This window comes from Aquarana catesbeiana, linkage group LG01 (genome assembly GCF_042186555.1).
Source record: "Aquarana catesbeiana isolate 2022-GZ linkage group LG01, ASM4218655v1, whole genome shotgun sequence".
Lineage (NCBI taxonomy): Eukaryota > Metazoa > Chordata > Amphibia > Anura > Ranidae > Aquarana > Aquarana catesbeiana.
In genome coordinates this window covers 79834995-79849294 of record NC_133324.1, presented here as the reverse complement: position 1 = coordinate 79849294, position 14300 = coordinate 79834995, and the positions used below count along the sequence as shown (strand labels likewise).

At 44.7% G+C, this 14300-nt stretch overlaps 2 protein-coding genes across 2 annotated transcripts in view; both read left to right on the top strand.

Moving 5' to 3' along the window:
- Positions 1-14300, top strand: part of ADAMTS12 (ADAM metallopeptidase with thrombospondin type 1 motif 12) — an 808982-nt gene that overhangs the window by 461103 nt on the left and 333579 nt on the right. The window lies entirely within an intron of this gene.
- LOC141142168 (uncharacterized) lies at positions 4972-8095 on the top strand. Its single transcript, XM_073629271.1, has 4 exons — positions 4972-5633; positions 5725-5893; positions 7212-7341; positions 7424-8095. The coding sequence occupies exons 1-4, from the start codon at positions 5468-5470 to the stop codon at positions 8063-8065; spliced, it is 1107 nt and encodes a 368-aa protein (XP_073485372.1). The 5' UTR covers positions 4972-5467; the 3' UTR covers positions 8066-8095.

The window sequence follows — 14300 nt, the reverse complement described above, 5'->3', positions numbered from 1 at the left end:
AGATCTGAAATGAGGGGAAGCTCTGCAGTCTTTTATCATCCAATCATGTGCAAGCTAAAGTGCTGTTTTTTTATTTTCCTTGCATGTCCCCCTCAGATCTACATACAAAAAACCACACCAATTACTGTATGAAGGGAGAAACAAAGTACAGGTTATACTGCATCAGACTACAAAATATACAGTAGCAGAATACTAATGTACAGTACTGTATCTCTATAGTAAGTCCAATTACAGGTACTGTAGATTGCAGTACAGTACCTGTACAGTACTGTACATGCATTTTCACTCAGCAACAGTATTACTATATGAACTGTTCAGTAACTCACCCACAACTGTAGCAATAACAGAATTCTTCTTTTTCTCTCGTCTCGGTTTCTTGGGCTGAGGAACCGGATTTACATTTTCCTTGTTTTTCTCTGCCACCTTCCTGTTGCGTTTGACTGGAAATTGTCTACCCAAGACAGGCCGATCAACAGCTGAAGGCACGATACATCTCCGCCCCATAACTGTATCTATTTTCCCGTAGAAATTCGCAACTTGCATCCCAATACACTGTACAGTACACTTCTGACTTTTAAATGAATAATGGCGTGTTGGGAGACCGGTGTCTGGGAGGTGCAATCATCAATTCAGAAAAGGTGTGAACCTTTTTCTCTAGCAGAGTCCCAACAGCCATTGTTCATCAATCTTCAAAACCAAGTCCTGGCGACATCATGTCTGGCACCATGACAACGTTTTCATTCAAATACAGTACCTGTACTGTCCTGGCTCAGCATTCTACTGTAATGGTTCACATTGCTGTACAGTAAAGTACAGTACTGTATCTTGTCTATCTGCCCAGATTTGTAGGTACTGTACTGCTTTTAGTAGTGAATCCAAAATGATTTCCCAGGACATAAGTAGACGAATGCGGGAGAGGCGTCTTGCTGGGCATAGCATGAAACAGATCCAGTCATGGCTGCTGACGTGGGATATACAAGCATCTCTAAGAGTCGTGCAATATCACGCCAGTGGCAATGCACATCCAAGAAAACGTGCCATCAAACATCTGGATAAGTAAGTACTGTACCAATCTGTACGATAATTTATTTAGAACCACAAGTACCAGAATTCATAGCGCACTGACAGGCACAGCTGAATGTTTTTAAAATACACAGTATAATACGCTGCACTATGAAAATATAAATCTAAATAATAAAAAATATTATTGTGCTATAAATCAACAACAATAAAGTGATATTCGTGCAATCCAATATTGCAAAAAAAGGGACAATGTGCATTCACGTGAAAAATTCTGTAAGTACTGTATAACCTCCAGAAAAATTATTATATGTTAAAGCAATCAAAGCCCTTCAAAAAAATAAATGCATGATTTATGAGACATGTGCAATGCTACTGTAGCAGCTGATTCAAAACACTGTAGAAGCACTGGTTTTAGAGACTTCATTGGTCTCATACTGTACAGTAGTTACTGAAGGGGTGGCTCACAGGACGTTACTGTACTGAATGGGGGCACTGTGGCTGAGCTTTCCTTTTTTCTTTTTTAACAAAAACATGAATTCAAGAAAACCAGACTGACCATCCCTCTTTTTTCTGCAGAGTTCTGTCTGTGCATATTGACGCATTAATGCGTGAGGATGATGAACGGACTGCTGCACAAGTACAGAGGTTGCTGCTGTCTGAGCATGGGATTAGCGTGTGTAAAGGACTTGTTCTCAAAGTCCGTCGGGCTTTAGGTTGGCAGTGGCAACGAGCTAAGTATGAATATTTTAAAATTTATTATAACTAATGTATAATCCGTTACCCCATTTACCCCACTTACTGTATGATGTGTGATTTTTAAATGCGCTTTTAAATAATACTGTACAGTATGACAATCCTCTGTGTTTACTGTACTGTACATTGTTACCGTAGGTTTTCACCAATGACGAGAGAAATCAACAAGCAGAAACGGGTGGCTCACGCCAAGCTCTGGTTGGAAACAGGCGAAAATTTCCATCATATGCTTTTCACTGATGAATCCACAATTTCGCTTGTGAGATTCAATACAATGGCATTCTGCAAAAAAGGACACCTGTCTACTAAGCCACAGCCAAAACATCCCGTTAAAATCCATGTGTGGGGTGGCATCTCAAAGTTTGGACCTGGACCATTGGTGCTATTTGAAGGTACAGTACTGTACAGCTGCCACAACCTGATTACAACTCCCTCAATCTTTTTATTCAATTGCTTTAATGTCGTGCGTCTTCTGTCATCACAGGTATTATGGACACCGCATTTTTCAAAGAGCATATAGTCACCAATGCGCTGGTTCCATACCTAAAGCAAGTATACCCAGATGGATGCCGTGTGATAATGGACAATGATCCGAAACATTCCTGTGCTGCACCATTTATGGCCAGTAATGGGGTAAACTGGTTGCGGACACCCCCAGAGTAATAATTTTTATTTATTTTTTATTCTTTACTGTTGTCATTTTTTTTACAATGATTTCTAATTAATTTTTGTCCATTTGTTTTGATATTTTGAACATTTGGTCTCTGTGTTTCATTTGCCACTTTTGTTTTTTAACCAATATTTATTACTGTACAAATATTTTTAGATGAGAATTACATACAAAACATACTGTACAGTACAGTACTGTGTAGCAAGGGATAGACATCCAACGGTTACAGTACAGTAGGTTGCAAAGTGCATTAACAGTGCTAAACATACTGTACAGTACAGTACTGTACAGTACAGTACCTGTACATGTTATGTGCTTACTGTACAGTATATACAGTAGTAAACAATCCCCAAAACACAGTACTGTACTGTAAGAGTCCAAAGACACGTTTAACACTTACAGTAATTATTAACAACAACCATGCCAGTCATTTTCCACTTTTGACACTGTACAAAGATTGCAATTTGAACCTTTTTGCTTGTGTACTTACTGTATGTTCACTGTGTTTACAGATCACCGGATATGAACCCCATTGAGATGGTGTGGGCACATCTGAAGGGGTACCTCAAAAGGGTACACAAACCGAAAAACAAGGTGGAGCTAATTGATGGGATTCTTAAGTTTTGGGGAGACATTCTGACCATTAAAATCTGCTGTGACACAATTGACCACATAAAGAAGGTCTTGCCGGTGGTGATTGAGAGGAATGGTGCAGCAACCAATATGTGATTACTGTACTGTACTGTTTATTTTTGCTGGACTCCGTTAAATAAAAATAGTTTATGAACAGTATGAGAGACCATGTTTATTTATACAGTATATAAAATGTAATATTTATTCACTTTGCCAACCTTACTACTGTAGTTGAAATGGGCTAACCTTCAGCTTACAGTACTGTACACTGTACAGTACAGTACTGTATGTCATGAGCCAGACCTTGGGGCACAAGCAAACCTTTCGAGTGGCAGAGTACTGTACTGAACCCGTTGTCAGGTGGAAAACCTTACACCAAATTACCGTACACATTAAACATACAGTAAATAAAAAAAACACAAATACTCTAAAGTACAGGTACAGTATCTTTAAACTGTAATAATAATAATAATAATCTAAAACCTTTTTACCCTTAATGCAAACAGCATGGAAAGGGCTGTTTGGCAACACTACAGTATAGGCAGCGGAGGACATGGATGTGCTGTTGATTTGTGTGGCTCACAGCTCTGGCTCAGCAAGCTTAAATTACCGCTCCCCTCCCCCCGCTCTGTTCACATTGCAACCTCTTAGAGATGCTTGCACTGTACTGTATATCCCACGTCAGCAGCCATGACTGGATCTGTTTCATGCTACTGTATGTCTGGCAAGATGCCTTTCCCGCCTTCGTCTACTTACAGTACAGTATGTCCTGGGAAATCATTTCGGGTTCACTACTAAAAGCAGTACAGTACCTACAAATCTGGGCAGAAAGACAAGATACAGTACTGTACTTTACTGTACAGCAATGTGAACCATTACAGTAGAATGCTGAGCCAGGACAGTACAGGTACTGTATTTGAATGAAAACGTTGTCATGGTGCAAGACATGATGTCGCCAGGACTTGGTTTTGAAGATTGATGAACAATGGCTGTTGGGACTCTGCTAGAGAAAAAGGTTCACACCTTTTCTGAATTGATGATTGCAACTGTACTGTAGTGTACTGTACAGTACTGTACAGTATGTGCACCTCCCAGACATCGGTCTCCCAACACGCCATGATTCTTTTAAAAGCCAGAAGGTTTCCGATTGACAGTAGATTCAAACTCTTGCTTACTGTACTGTATCTGCCAGTTGTACTGTACATCACGTGTACTGTACAGTGTATTGGAATGCAAGTTGCAAATTTCTACGGGAAAATAGATACAGTTATGGGGCGGAGATGTATCGTGCCTTCAGCTGTTGATCGGCCTGTCTTGATTTGTTCTATGCCTGTGACGAAGGAAAAAAAAGCATCCAAGAGGCACTGGGACGTACTGTACAGTACTGTACTCTTAGTTTATACAGTATTAGGTTTTGAGAAGACAAAAATAAAAATAAAAAAACATTCAGTTTTCTCGCTGGCTTACAGTAGGTTAGGCTGCTTTTACAAGACAGTGATAACTTCTTGTAGCAAATACAGTATTGTACAGGGTAACTGCCCCTTCCACCACAAAGACCATGAACACGTCACTGCATGGCAGAACTACAAAGACCATAATTCATACTGTAGTGTTGCCGAATGGCGTCCCACGCCGGCTGAAGGGTGCATGAGCGCGGAGCGACACACATGTACTGTACAGTACTGTACAGTGAACGGGCTGGGCAGCAGTTGTGTAAGAGCATGGAGCAGACACACTTTAATTGGTCCGTGCAGAGTCCCCCCCCCCGGCCAGGGTGCAATGCTGACTTCAGCTAGCGAAGGAGGGCTGCAGGAGTACAGGTACTGTACTATACTGTACTGTACAGTAGGGAAACAATCCTGCACGTCATTTCCCCACCGTCTGCAGGCCGGGATCATGGGGGTTCTGTGCTGTAATACAGCCCATACTGAAATGCTTGGTGCATGTACTATATGAAAGGACCCTGAAACAGCATTGAGATATTTGATAAGATACTGTACAGTAAAAACATCTGTGCAGACATGATTTGCATACAGTTGCATTTACAATACTCTATTTAATAAGCATATATTATTAGACATTTAAAACATACAGTAACACGTATCCAATACTATACATACAGTACTGTACTCGAATATACTCTATTAAAAAAAAGACAATAAAAAAAAATTAACTGGGGAATCGAACTCTGGACACTGGGCATTAAAGGCTGGCACGCAGCCGCTGGTCCACCTTCACACGTCCTTCATTTGACACAGTAGTAGTGTGATGACCCACGAGATGCATCGTCATGAGACAAAGGGGGCATAAAAGCCAAACAGAAAACAAGGCACGTACGACACCTAGCGGTGAAAGTGATTTAGGCAGGAATCCAGAGGAAATAAAACAATGAATGAGCGACAGAGCTCAGCGCTGGCTCCTGCGACGGGGCTCGCAGGTGTCAATCTCGCCGCTAACAGAGGCGAGATTGACACAATATCGGCGGCACCCACTGTATGTGCTGCGATTACCCCTGGCTGGGAACAAATCAGAAATTCTGAAAGAAAGGAGATAAGTAAGTCTATTTTCCTTGAATGCATGATCTGTTTGTGTGTAATGTAAATGAAGATTGCATATTTAACCCTTTGTTTTCCATGTTATTTTAGGTAAAATTATGCAGCGGCGCTGGAAGTCCCTACGTGACCGTGTCAGGAGGGACCTCACGGACGAAGACAAGGCGGCACGTAGCGGAGCACCAGCGCCAACCAAAAAAAAGCACGTTTACCACACCAATCTCCAATTCCTCAGGCAAAATATGCAGAGCCATACCAGACCGTAAGTTAGGGTTAGGGGTTAGGGTTAGGAGTTAGGGGTTAGGGTTGGGGTTAGGGGGTTAGGGGTTAGGGTTAGGAGTTAGGGTTAGGGGTTAGGGTTAGGAGTTAGGGTTAGGGGGTTAGGGTTAGGGTTAGGGGTTAGGAGTTAGGGTTAGGGGGTTAGGGTTAGGAGTTAGGGTTAGGGGTTAGGAGTTAGGGTTAGGGGTTAGGGTTAGGCTTAGGGGTTAGGCTTAGGGGTTAGGAGTTAGGGTTAGGCTTAGGGGTTAGGGGTTAGGGTTAGGAGTTAGGGTTAGGCTTAGGGGTTAGGGTTAGGGGTTAGGGTTAGGAGTTAGGGTTAGGGGGTTAGGGGTTAGGGTTAGGGGTTAGGGTTAGGAGTTAGGGTTAGGGGTTAGGGTTAGGGGTTAGGGTTAGGAGTTAGGGTTAGGAGTTAGGGTTAGGGGTTAGGGTTAGGAGTTAGGGTTAGGGGTTAGGAGTTAGGGTTAGGGGTTAGGCTTAGGGGTTAGGGTTAGGGGTTAGGGTTAGGAGTTAGGGTTAGGGGTTAGGGTTAGGGGTTAGGGTTAGGAGTTAGGGTTAGGGTTAGGAGTTAGGGTTGGGGGTTAGGGTTAGGAGTTAGGGTTAGGAGTTAGGGTTAGGGGTTAGGGTTAGGAGTTAGGGTTAGGGGTTAGGGTTAGGAGTTAGGGTTAGGAGTTAGGGTTAGGGGTTAGGGTTAGGCTTAGGGGTTAGGGTTAGGAGTTAGGGTTAGGGGGTTAGGGGTTAGGGTTAGGAGTTAGGGTTAGGGGTTAGGGTTAGGAGTTAGGGTTAGGAGTTAGGGTTAGGGGTTAGGGTTAGGCTTAGGGGTTAGGGTTAGGGGTTAGGGTTAGGGGGTTAGGGGTTAGGGTTAGGAGTTAGGGTTAGGGGTTAGGGGTTAGGGTTAGGAGTTAGGGTTAGGGGTTAGGGTTAGGGGTTAGGGTTAGGAGTTAGGGTTAGGGGTTAGGAGTTAGGGTTAGGGGTTAGGGTTAGGGTTAGGCTTAGGGGTTAGGGTTAGGGGTTAGGGTTAGGAGTTAGGGTTAGGCTTAGGGGTTAGGGTTAGGGGTTAGGGTTAGGAGTTAGGGTTAGGGGTTAGGGTTAGGAGTTAGGGTTAGGGTTAGGAGTTAGGGTTAGGAGTTAGGGTTAGGGGTTAGGGTTAGGCTTAGGGGTTAGGGTTAGGGGTTAGGGTTAGGAGTTAGGGTTAGGCTTAGGGGTTAGGGTTAGGGGTTAGGGTTAGGAGTTAGGGGTTAGGGTTAGGAGTTAGGGTTAGGGGTAATCGCAGTAATCGTTTATACAATTTGTATTGTTTGCAGGACAACTTCAAATTTTAGACTTGGAGAGGTGGATGAGGAAGATACAGAGCTTCAGAGACCAAACAGTCCAATGACCACCTCTGGATCTCCACGACCGATCAGCGAGGGAGTTGTTGAGGGCACAGATGAGGTAACTGCTTCGGTCTGCCTTTCTATCTCATTGTCTGTCTGTCCATGTACATGTCAATGTAAACATTTTTGTTCTTTTGCAGGAATCGAGGGCTGTGGAAACACCGTCTCCTGCCAGTTTACAAAGTGGAGAGCAGCGCGGTCGTGGCGGTGTTCGTGGCCGTGGACGTCAGGCGAGGGGCGGCTATAATCCCGAGGCTGATGACAGGGTGCTAGCACTGCTGCAGGAAGTGCGGCAGGAGAGGCGCAGTATGGATGCCTTTTTAGACCCCAATAACCCACGCGCCTACTTCTGCCGCAGCCTTTACCACATCCTGGAGGACATTGGGGGAGACCAAGAGAAACTTTGTATGGATCGCATGTACGGTATTGCAATGCAATACAGACATGCAAAATTGAGTGGCGGGCCACCTCCATGCGATCCATATAATGTTTCTCATGATCCCCCAATGGCCCCTGGGACCTCAGCAGTGCTAGCACCCCACTCTCACTATCAGCCCCCTCCTCCACGCCAACCACCACCTATGCCGTCCCAGACCTCATACCATAGCCTGCAAGCGTATGCTGATTGTCCACCTTCCACCTCCCATTTTCAGCCCTCATACCCTCTACCCCGCTACCAGCAAGATTTTGGGAGTGATCGCCAGGCCCAACCGTTACCCCGTCCCCAATCCCCACATCCCCAATGCAATCAACCATCCACCACCACCTATCACCATTTGTAATCACAAAATAAAATCTTTTTTTTCTTGAAATACCAGTTGTGATCCCAATCCTTTATTTAATTTTTTATTTTTTTTGAAAAGTCTTTTATATGATGCACAACAGCACTCCTTTGCACTCTGCTTGCCCTGAAGGCAGAGTGCAAAGGACTCTATCGTACTCTGCCTTCGGACAAGCGTAAGCTTGCTCTTTTTTGGGCTTAGCCTAGGCTTACCCCGAAGGCAGAGTCAAATTGACTTGTAGAACAATCGTTGACAAATGGACCAAAAAATAACAAACTTAAATTTTGAAATGCTTTATTTCAAAAAACACAAGACAGCAAAGGTAGATGTATTGCAAATATTTTTTAGACATAATCATTCTGCCATGATACCTCTCCATCAGGTGTTTCAAAAAATTCTGCAAATTGGTTTCGAATGCTCATGACACGTGCAGTTGAACGCAAGTCCATAAATTGAACCCTCTGAAGTTGTCTAATGGGCTCCTGTTCAACATTATTTCTGTCACTGTCCCGCAGAAAATTGTGCAGAACGCAGCATGCCAGGGCGACTTGAATGGCGTTGTCAACATCCAATTGCATACATGTCAGCAAAACTCGCCATTTGGCCGTGCACACCCCGAATGCACATTCAACAACACGGCGTGCACGGCTGAGCCGATAATTGAAAATTTTTTGTTGTCGGCTGAGACCAGTGCCACTGTATGGCCTCATTAGATTTTCAGCCAGTCCAAAGGCCTCATCTGCCACCATGACTAATGGCAAGCTGGGTTCTTCAGTGCAGGGTAGAGGCCTGCTTTCAGGAATATTGAGTCGTCCCTCATGTAGACGACGTCCGAAGGCCGACTCGCGGAATATGCGGGCATCACCTTGGCTTCCATATGCTCCCACATCTACAAACAGAAATTTGAGGTGTGCATCGGACAATGCCAGGAGGACCACCGAAAAATATTTTTTGTAATTAAAATATGAAGATCCAGAGTGGGGAGGCTTCTTCACCCTGATGTGTTTCCCATCAAGGGCTCCTATACAATTTGGGAACTGAGTTTTTTCCCAAAAAGTGTCCACAACTGATTCCCAGATGTCTTCGGTTGGCTCTGGCATTACAACGTTATGCAATTCCTCCCATATTGCCACACATGTTTCCTTTATTATTTTTGAGACCGTTGAGAGGCCAAGGAGGAAGTAGTGATGCAAGGAGGCATAACTTTGTCCCGTGGCAAGGAACCTAAGATAACATAATAAATTTAGTTATTGAAAGAGTAAAGCATAAACATAAGTCCTAACCCTACCCTTAAACCTAACCCTATCTCCTAACCCTAACCCCTAACCCTAACTCCTAACTCCTAAGCCTAACCCCTAACCCTAACCCTAACCCCTAACCCTAACCCCTAATCCTAACCCCTAACCCTAACCCTAACCCCTAACCCCTAACCCTAACTCCTAACCCTAACCCCTAACTCCTAACTCCTAATCCTAACCCTAACTCCTAACCCTAACCCCTAACCCTAACTCCTAACCCTAACCCCTAACTCCTAATCCTAATCCTAACCCCTAACCCTAACTCCTAACCCTAACCCCTAATCCTAACCCCTAACCCCTAACCCTAACTCCTAACCCTAACCCCTAACCCTAACTCCTAACCGTAACTCCTAACCCCTAACCCCTAACCCTAACCCCTAACCCCTAACCCTAACTCCTAACCCCTAACCCCTAACCCTAACTCCTAACTCCTAAGCCTAACCCTAACCCCTAATCTTAACCCTAACCCTAACCCCTAACCGCTAATCCTAACCCTAACCCCTAACCCTAACCCTAACCCCTAATCCTAACCCCTAATCCTAACCCCTAACCCTAACCCCTAACCCTAACCCCTAACCCTAACCCCTAATCCTAACCCCTAACCCCTAACCCTAACCCCTAACCCTAACTCCTAACCCCTAATCCTAACCCCTAACCCTAACCCCTAACTCCTAACCCTAACCCTAACCCCTAACCCTAACCCCTAATCCTAACCCCTAACCCTAACCCCTAATCCCTAACCCTAACCCCTAATCCTAACCCCTAACCCCTAACCCTAACCCCTAACCCTAACCCCTAACTCCTAACCCCTAACCCTAACCCCTAACCCGAAACCCTAACCCCTAACCGTAACCCTAGCCCCTCCTCCCATATGTGTATTCACTTACCTGAGTGTCACTAGCATCCGTTCCTCCGGTGACACAGAGCTACGCATCACAGTGGCCATCCTTGTGAGCCTTGGCCTGAGCCTCTCCAACAGGTCATCAAAGAGCGGCACTGACATCCTTGTAAAGTTGAAGAACTTTGTTGGATATGAGCGCAGTTGGGAATAAATATTGCCAAAGTACCCCGTAGAAAACCGATTGGATACCATTGGATGCACCCAAAATCGACGTCTGCTGCTTCTCTCCTCCTCCTGTCTCATTCTCCTCTGCCTCCGCAACACAATCAGAAGGATTGCCTCATCGATCTTTTGCATGACAGGATCCATATTTCTCAGAAAAATACTGAAAAATACTGAAATATACTGAAAACTCTGAAACACTCTGAAACACTCTCTCCTCTCTCTCTCTCCTACCAAAATGGCACCGACACATGCTCATTAACATGTTTTCTTTGGTTTCTGTGGCATTGTGGGAAATTTGGGAGTGTATATAGCTGAGAGATGTGTTTTTCATTGAAAAACGCTACTTAGCGCTAACGCGGAAAAACGCGGAAAAACGCGCAAAACCGCTAATGCAAAACGCGGTAAAAATCGCGTTTTTAACGCCGTTTTTTCCAGGCGTCGAACCTAGCTTTACAGCTCGTTTTTTAAAACGTCCATGTGCATGAGGACTGATAGTCAATCAAAAGCTATCACAACAATCAGGTGACCTGGAATCAGATGTTCTGGATCCTGGGCTCTGTGCTGGGAGCGTGCTGCATGGCTTGCTTCCAGCACAAAGGGAGATATGTGAATGTTATTATTTCAGGTAATTATATAGTTCTGTCAATTTACACAGCGCTTTTACATATACATTGTACATCAGTTCCTACCCTCAAGGAGCTTACACTAAGGTCCCTAACTCACATTCATAATAGGGCCAATTTAGACAGGATCTAATTAACCTACTAAAATGTCTTTGGAGTGTGGGAGGAAACCGGAGTACCCAGAGGAAATCCGCACAGGGAGAGCATGCAACAGGGTTGCCAACCGCCAGTAAATTTACTGACAGTTTGTAAAAATCAGTGATTTTTTTACAACTGCCAGTAAATATCAGGGGCTGATAATTTCATGCTTTGTTGACTTTTTAAGTGTAAATCAAGCAAATTACTTTATTATAGGTATTGTCAGTGTTTCCATATCATGTTCATATTGTTTACATATTCACTGTGTTAGTTTTCAATAAAAGTTTTGTAATTTGCCAGTAAAAAAATGTGCTCCGTCAGTAAATGTCCCATGTTTTGTCAGTAAGAAACGCTGCCGGGAGTTGGCATCTCTGGCATGCAAACTCCAGACAGGTGGTGTCGTGGTTGGGATATGAACCAGCAACCCTTTTGCTGCTAGGTGAAAGTGTGAGCCACTACACCACTGTGACACCCAGTATGTGACCCCATGGAGAAAAGCCCAGCCCAATGGGGCCGCATATTTGTGCTACATTGGCGCCAAGGGGTTACGTTGAGATCCACTTTTAGCAGCTGTCTAGATTTGCTCTCTTATGTTTTTAAATAAACTCATGAAACGATTAAATCCCAACCCACACACAGATATAGAATTGCATAATTATCTAGGAAACATGAATGTTCGTTCATTGACAACATAGCATAAATGTTCTCTGAGAGCAATAGCAAGTTATTATGGTGAACCTTGAAACTCATTATAGCATGTAAGTTACTGTCTATACTAACCTATGCACAGCAAAATGAATGCAAGCAAGTCAATCACATTGCCTGCAGACATCATAGAGTGTATGGAGGTCCTCTCTGTCATGAGAAAGGATTTGCAATCTTAGTAGACAGAAAAATCCACATCCAAACTCGCTGTCAGGCTAACGGACCGATTGTTACAATAAATAAATTCTGAAGAGTCTTTGAAACAGACAAATGAACTGTGCCTGCAGGAATGATGATTGCTACAATGGTAATCCTCCTCAGGGATGGTAAAAGTAGATAATCATCCTGTATTGAATCCAGTAAGTCAGGGTGTACTGCAGAATCGTATAGTGGAGATTTTTTGCCATCTTTGTCCCATTGGGAGTATTTCCTTTCACTACCTGCCCCATAGCCAAAACAAAAAAGGAAATCCCTTAAATTTGTAGGGATCCCCCGTTATCACCAGAACTAATGTTCCTATTGGAAGATTTCTTCTCTATTCCTGTTCTGGTGACCACCCAACATTTATGATTCTATTTTACTTTCACTCTCAGTGATAACGGTAAACAGGAAAAATTGAGAGGGTGAATCTACTTAACAGGAACCCAGATAGCAATAAAATCCTATTCTAATCCTTCTCCACTCTATCCAAAATGGAAAAGAAAACCCCTCTGAAATGAAAAATGAACAAAGCATATCCGTCTATAGTGTGAACTTGCCTCTATCCAAAGCACTTAGTGTGGTGTCTACCAGCTCTCTCTTTCCTTTACTATCAACATGAGTCACTACTGACAAGTTATGCCGACACCACAGAATTCCCCCACCCCCCCAGCACACAGAAGGTGACTGAGTCTCAGCTGTGCATGTTTCCCTATGAGACTTTATAGAGGGGGTGTGTCCATTCCCTTCACTCAGGTCTAAGATTACACTCAGCTTCCTTCTCTGTGCTGTGCAGTGTATTACATCAGATTTCCAACCCCTGCCTGCTAGAGCTCAGAAATGCTGTATAAAATGTGGTTACAACTAATTTGTATGCAGAAATGCTGCTTACTTGTGGCCCAGAAAGTAAAGTAAAATTTCACCACCAGGGAACCGTTCAGGGCCGTTATAAGGATTTTTGTCTACTCGGGCGAAGGTGAATTTTGCATGGTCTTTTGTATCATGCGATCTGGCGCAGGCAAACGCACTGCATTTGGGGTGTCATTAACATTACACTGACACCCACTGCGGATCGCAAGGGCAGTGGCCCCTGTGTTATGTTCCCAGCTCAGGCCCCGCATACGCGGTTTACCTTCTTAATGTTGTAAAGTCGGGTGAGCATGCTGACCCCCCCCCAGTCAATGAGGAAGGTGAGACTGTCAGACAGCTTCTGCTGACTGGGCTGCAGCACAGAGCACTACATGCTACTTGTCCTCTACTACAGGAACCAGTGGCGGGTGCTGAGGAGATTGGCGGAAACAGCCTGGGGGAAGAAGGAGGCGGAGGGAGGGGGGTTTGTTGTTATAAGCATGGGGGAGGACAGCTCCTATAGCTCCCACGCTACATAATTGAACAAGATCACACACTTGCCTAGTACTGATGACAACCCCTTCTTTTCCTCCCAGATGTCGGATCATCCAGCAGGAGCACCACTGCTCTTCCCTTACCGGAGACCAGGGTTATGGATTTTACCTGCCCTCTCACCGCCAATCCTGGCACCCTAAGCCACCTATATGCTGGTGCCGGCCCTGGAACCATTGTCAACACAAAGTAAAGCATATATCGCCAGGACACCATGAATCAGGAGTGGACAGTCCATAAGGGGCGCAGGGGCACCACCCCCTAGTTTGCATGCGGGGATGCATGCGGGCACCGGACTCGTAGGTTTCGATGATTTTTATTTTCCAAGCCACATGATTAGAGCCTAAGGCTCTAATTGGCTTGAAAAAGGTTGGGCTCAGGGCACAGAGCACTGCACCCCGAATCACCCACTTGTGACACTAGTGAATCAATATTCCGTCTTCTCCTCCCGGACAATCAGGACAGGCGGTGGATCAGGTTAGCTGGGAGGAGAAGCCAAGAAAGCTGTGGAGAGACTAAATGCGGGGGGACTGTGGAGGGCTAAGTTCAGGGGGACCATGGAGGGCTGAATGCAGGGGGACCGTGGAGGAGTGAGTGCGGCGGGATTGTGGAGGAGCGAGTGCGGCGGGACCGTGGAGGGGTGAATGCGGCCCGGGGGGGGGGGGGGGGGTTCATCAGAGTAATGTCCAAAAATACTGTATATTGAAGCGATCACATTACAGCAATAAAATGGTGCTAATTTGGGGCCAGGCTGGACAATTCCTCAGACTTGTGATCATGATTGAACACAAGCTGTGATATGATCA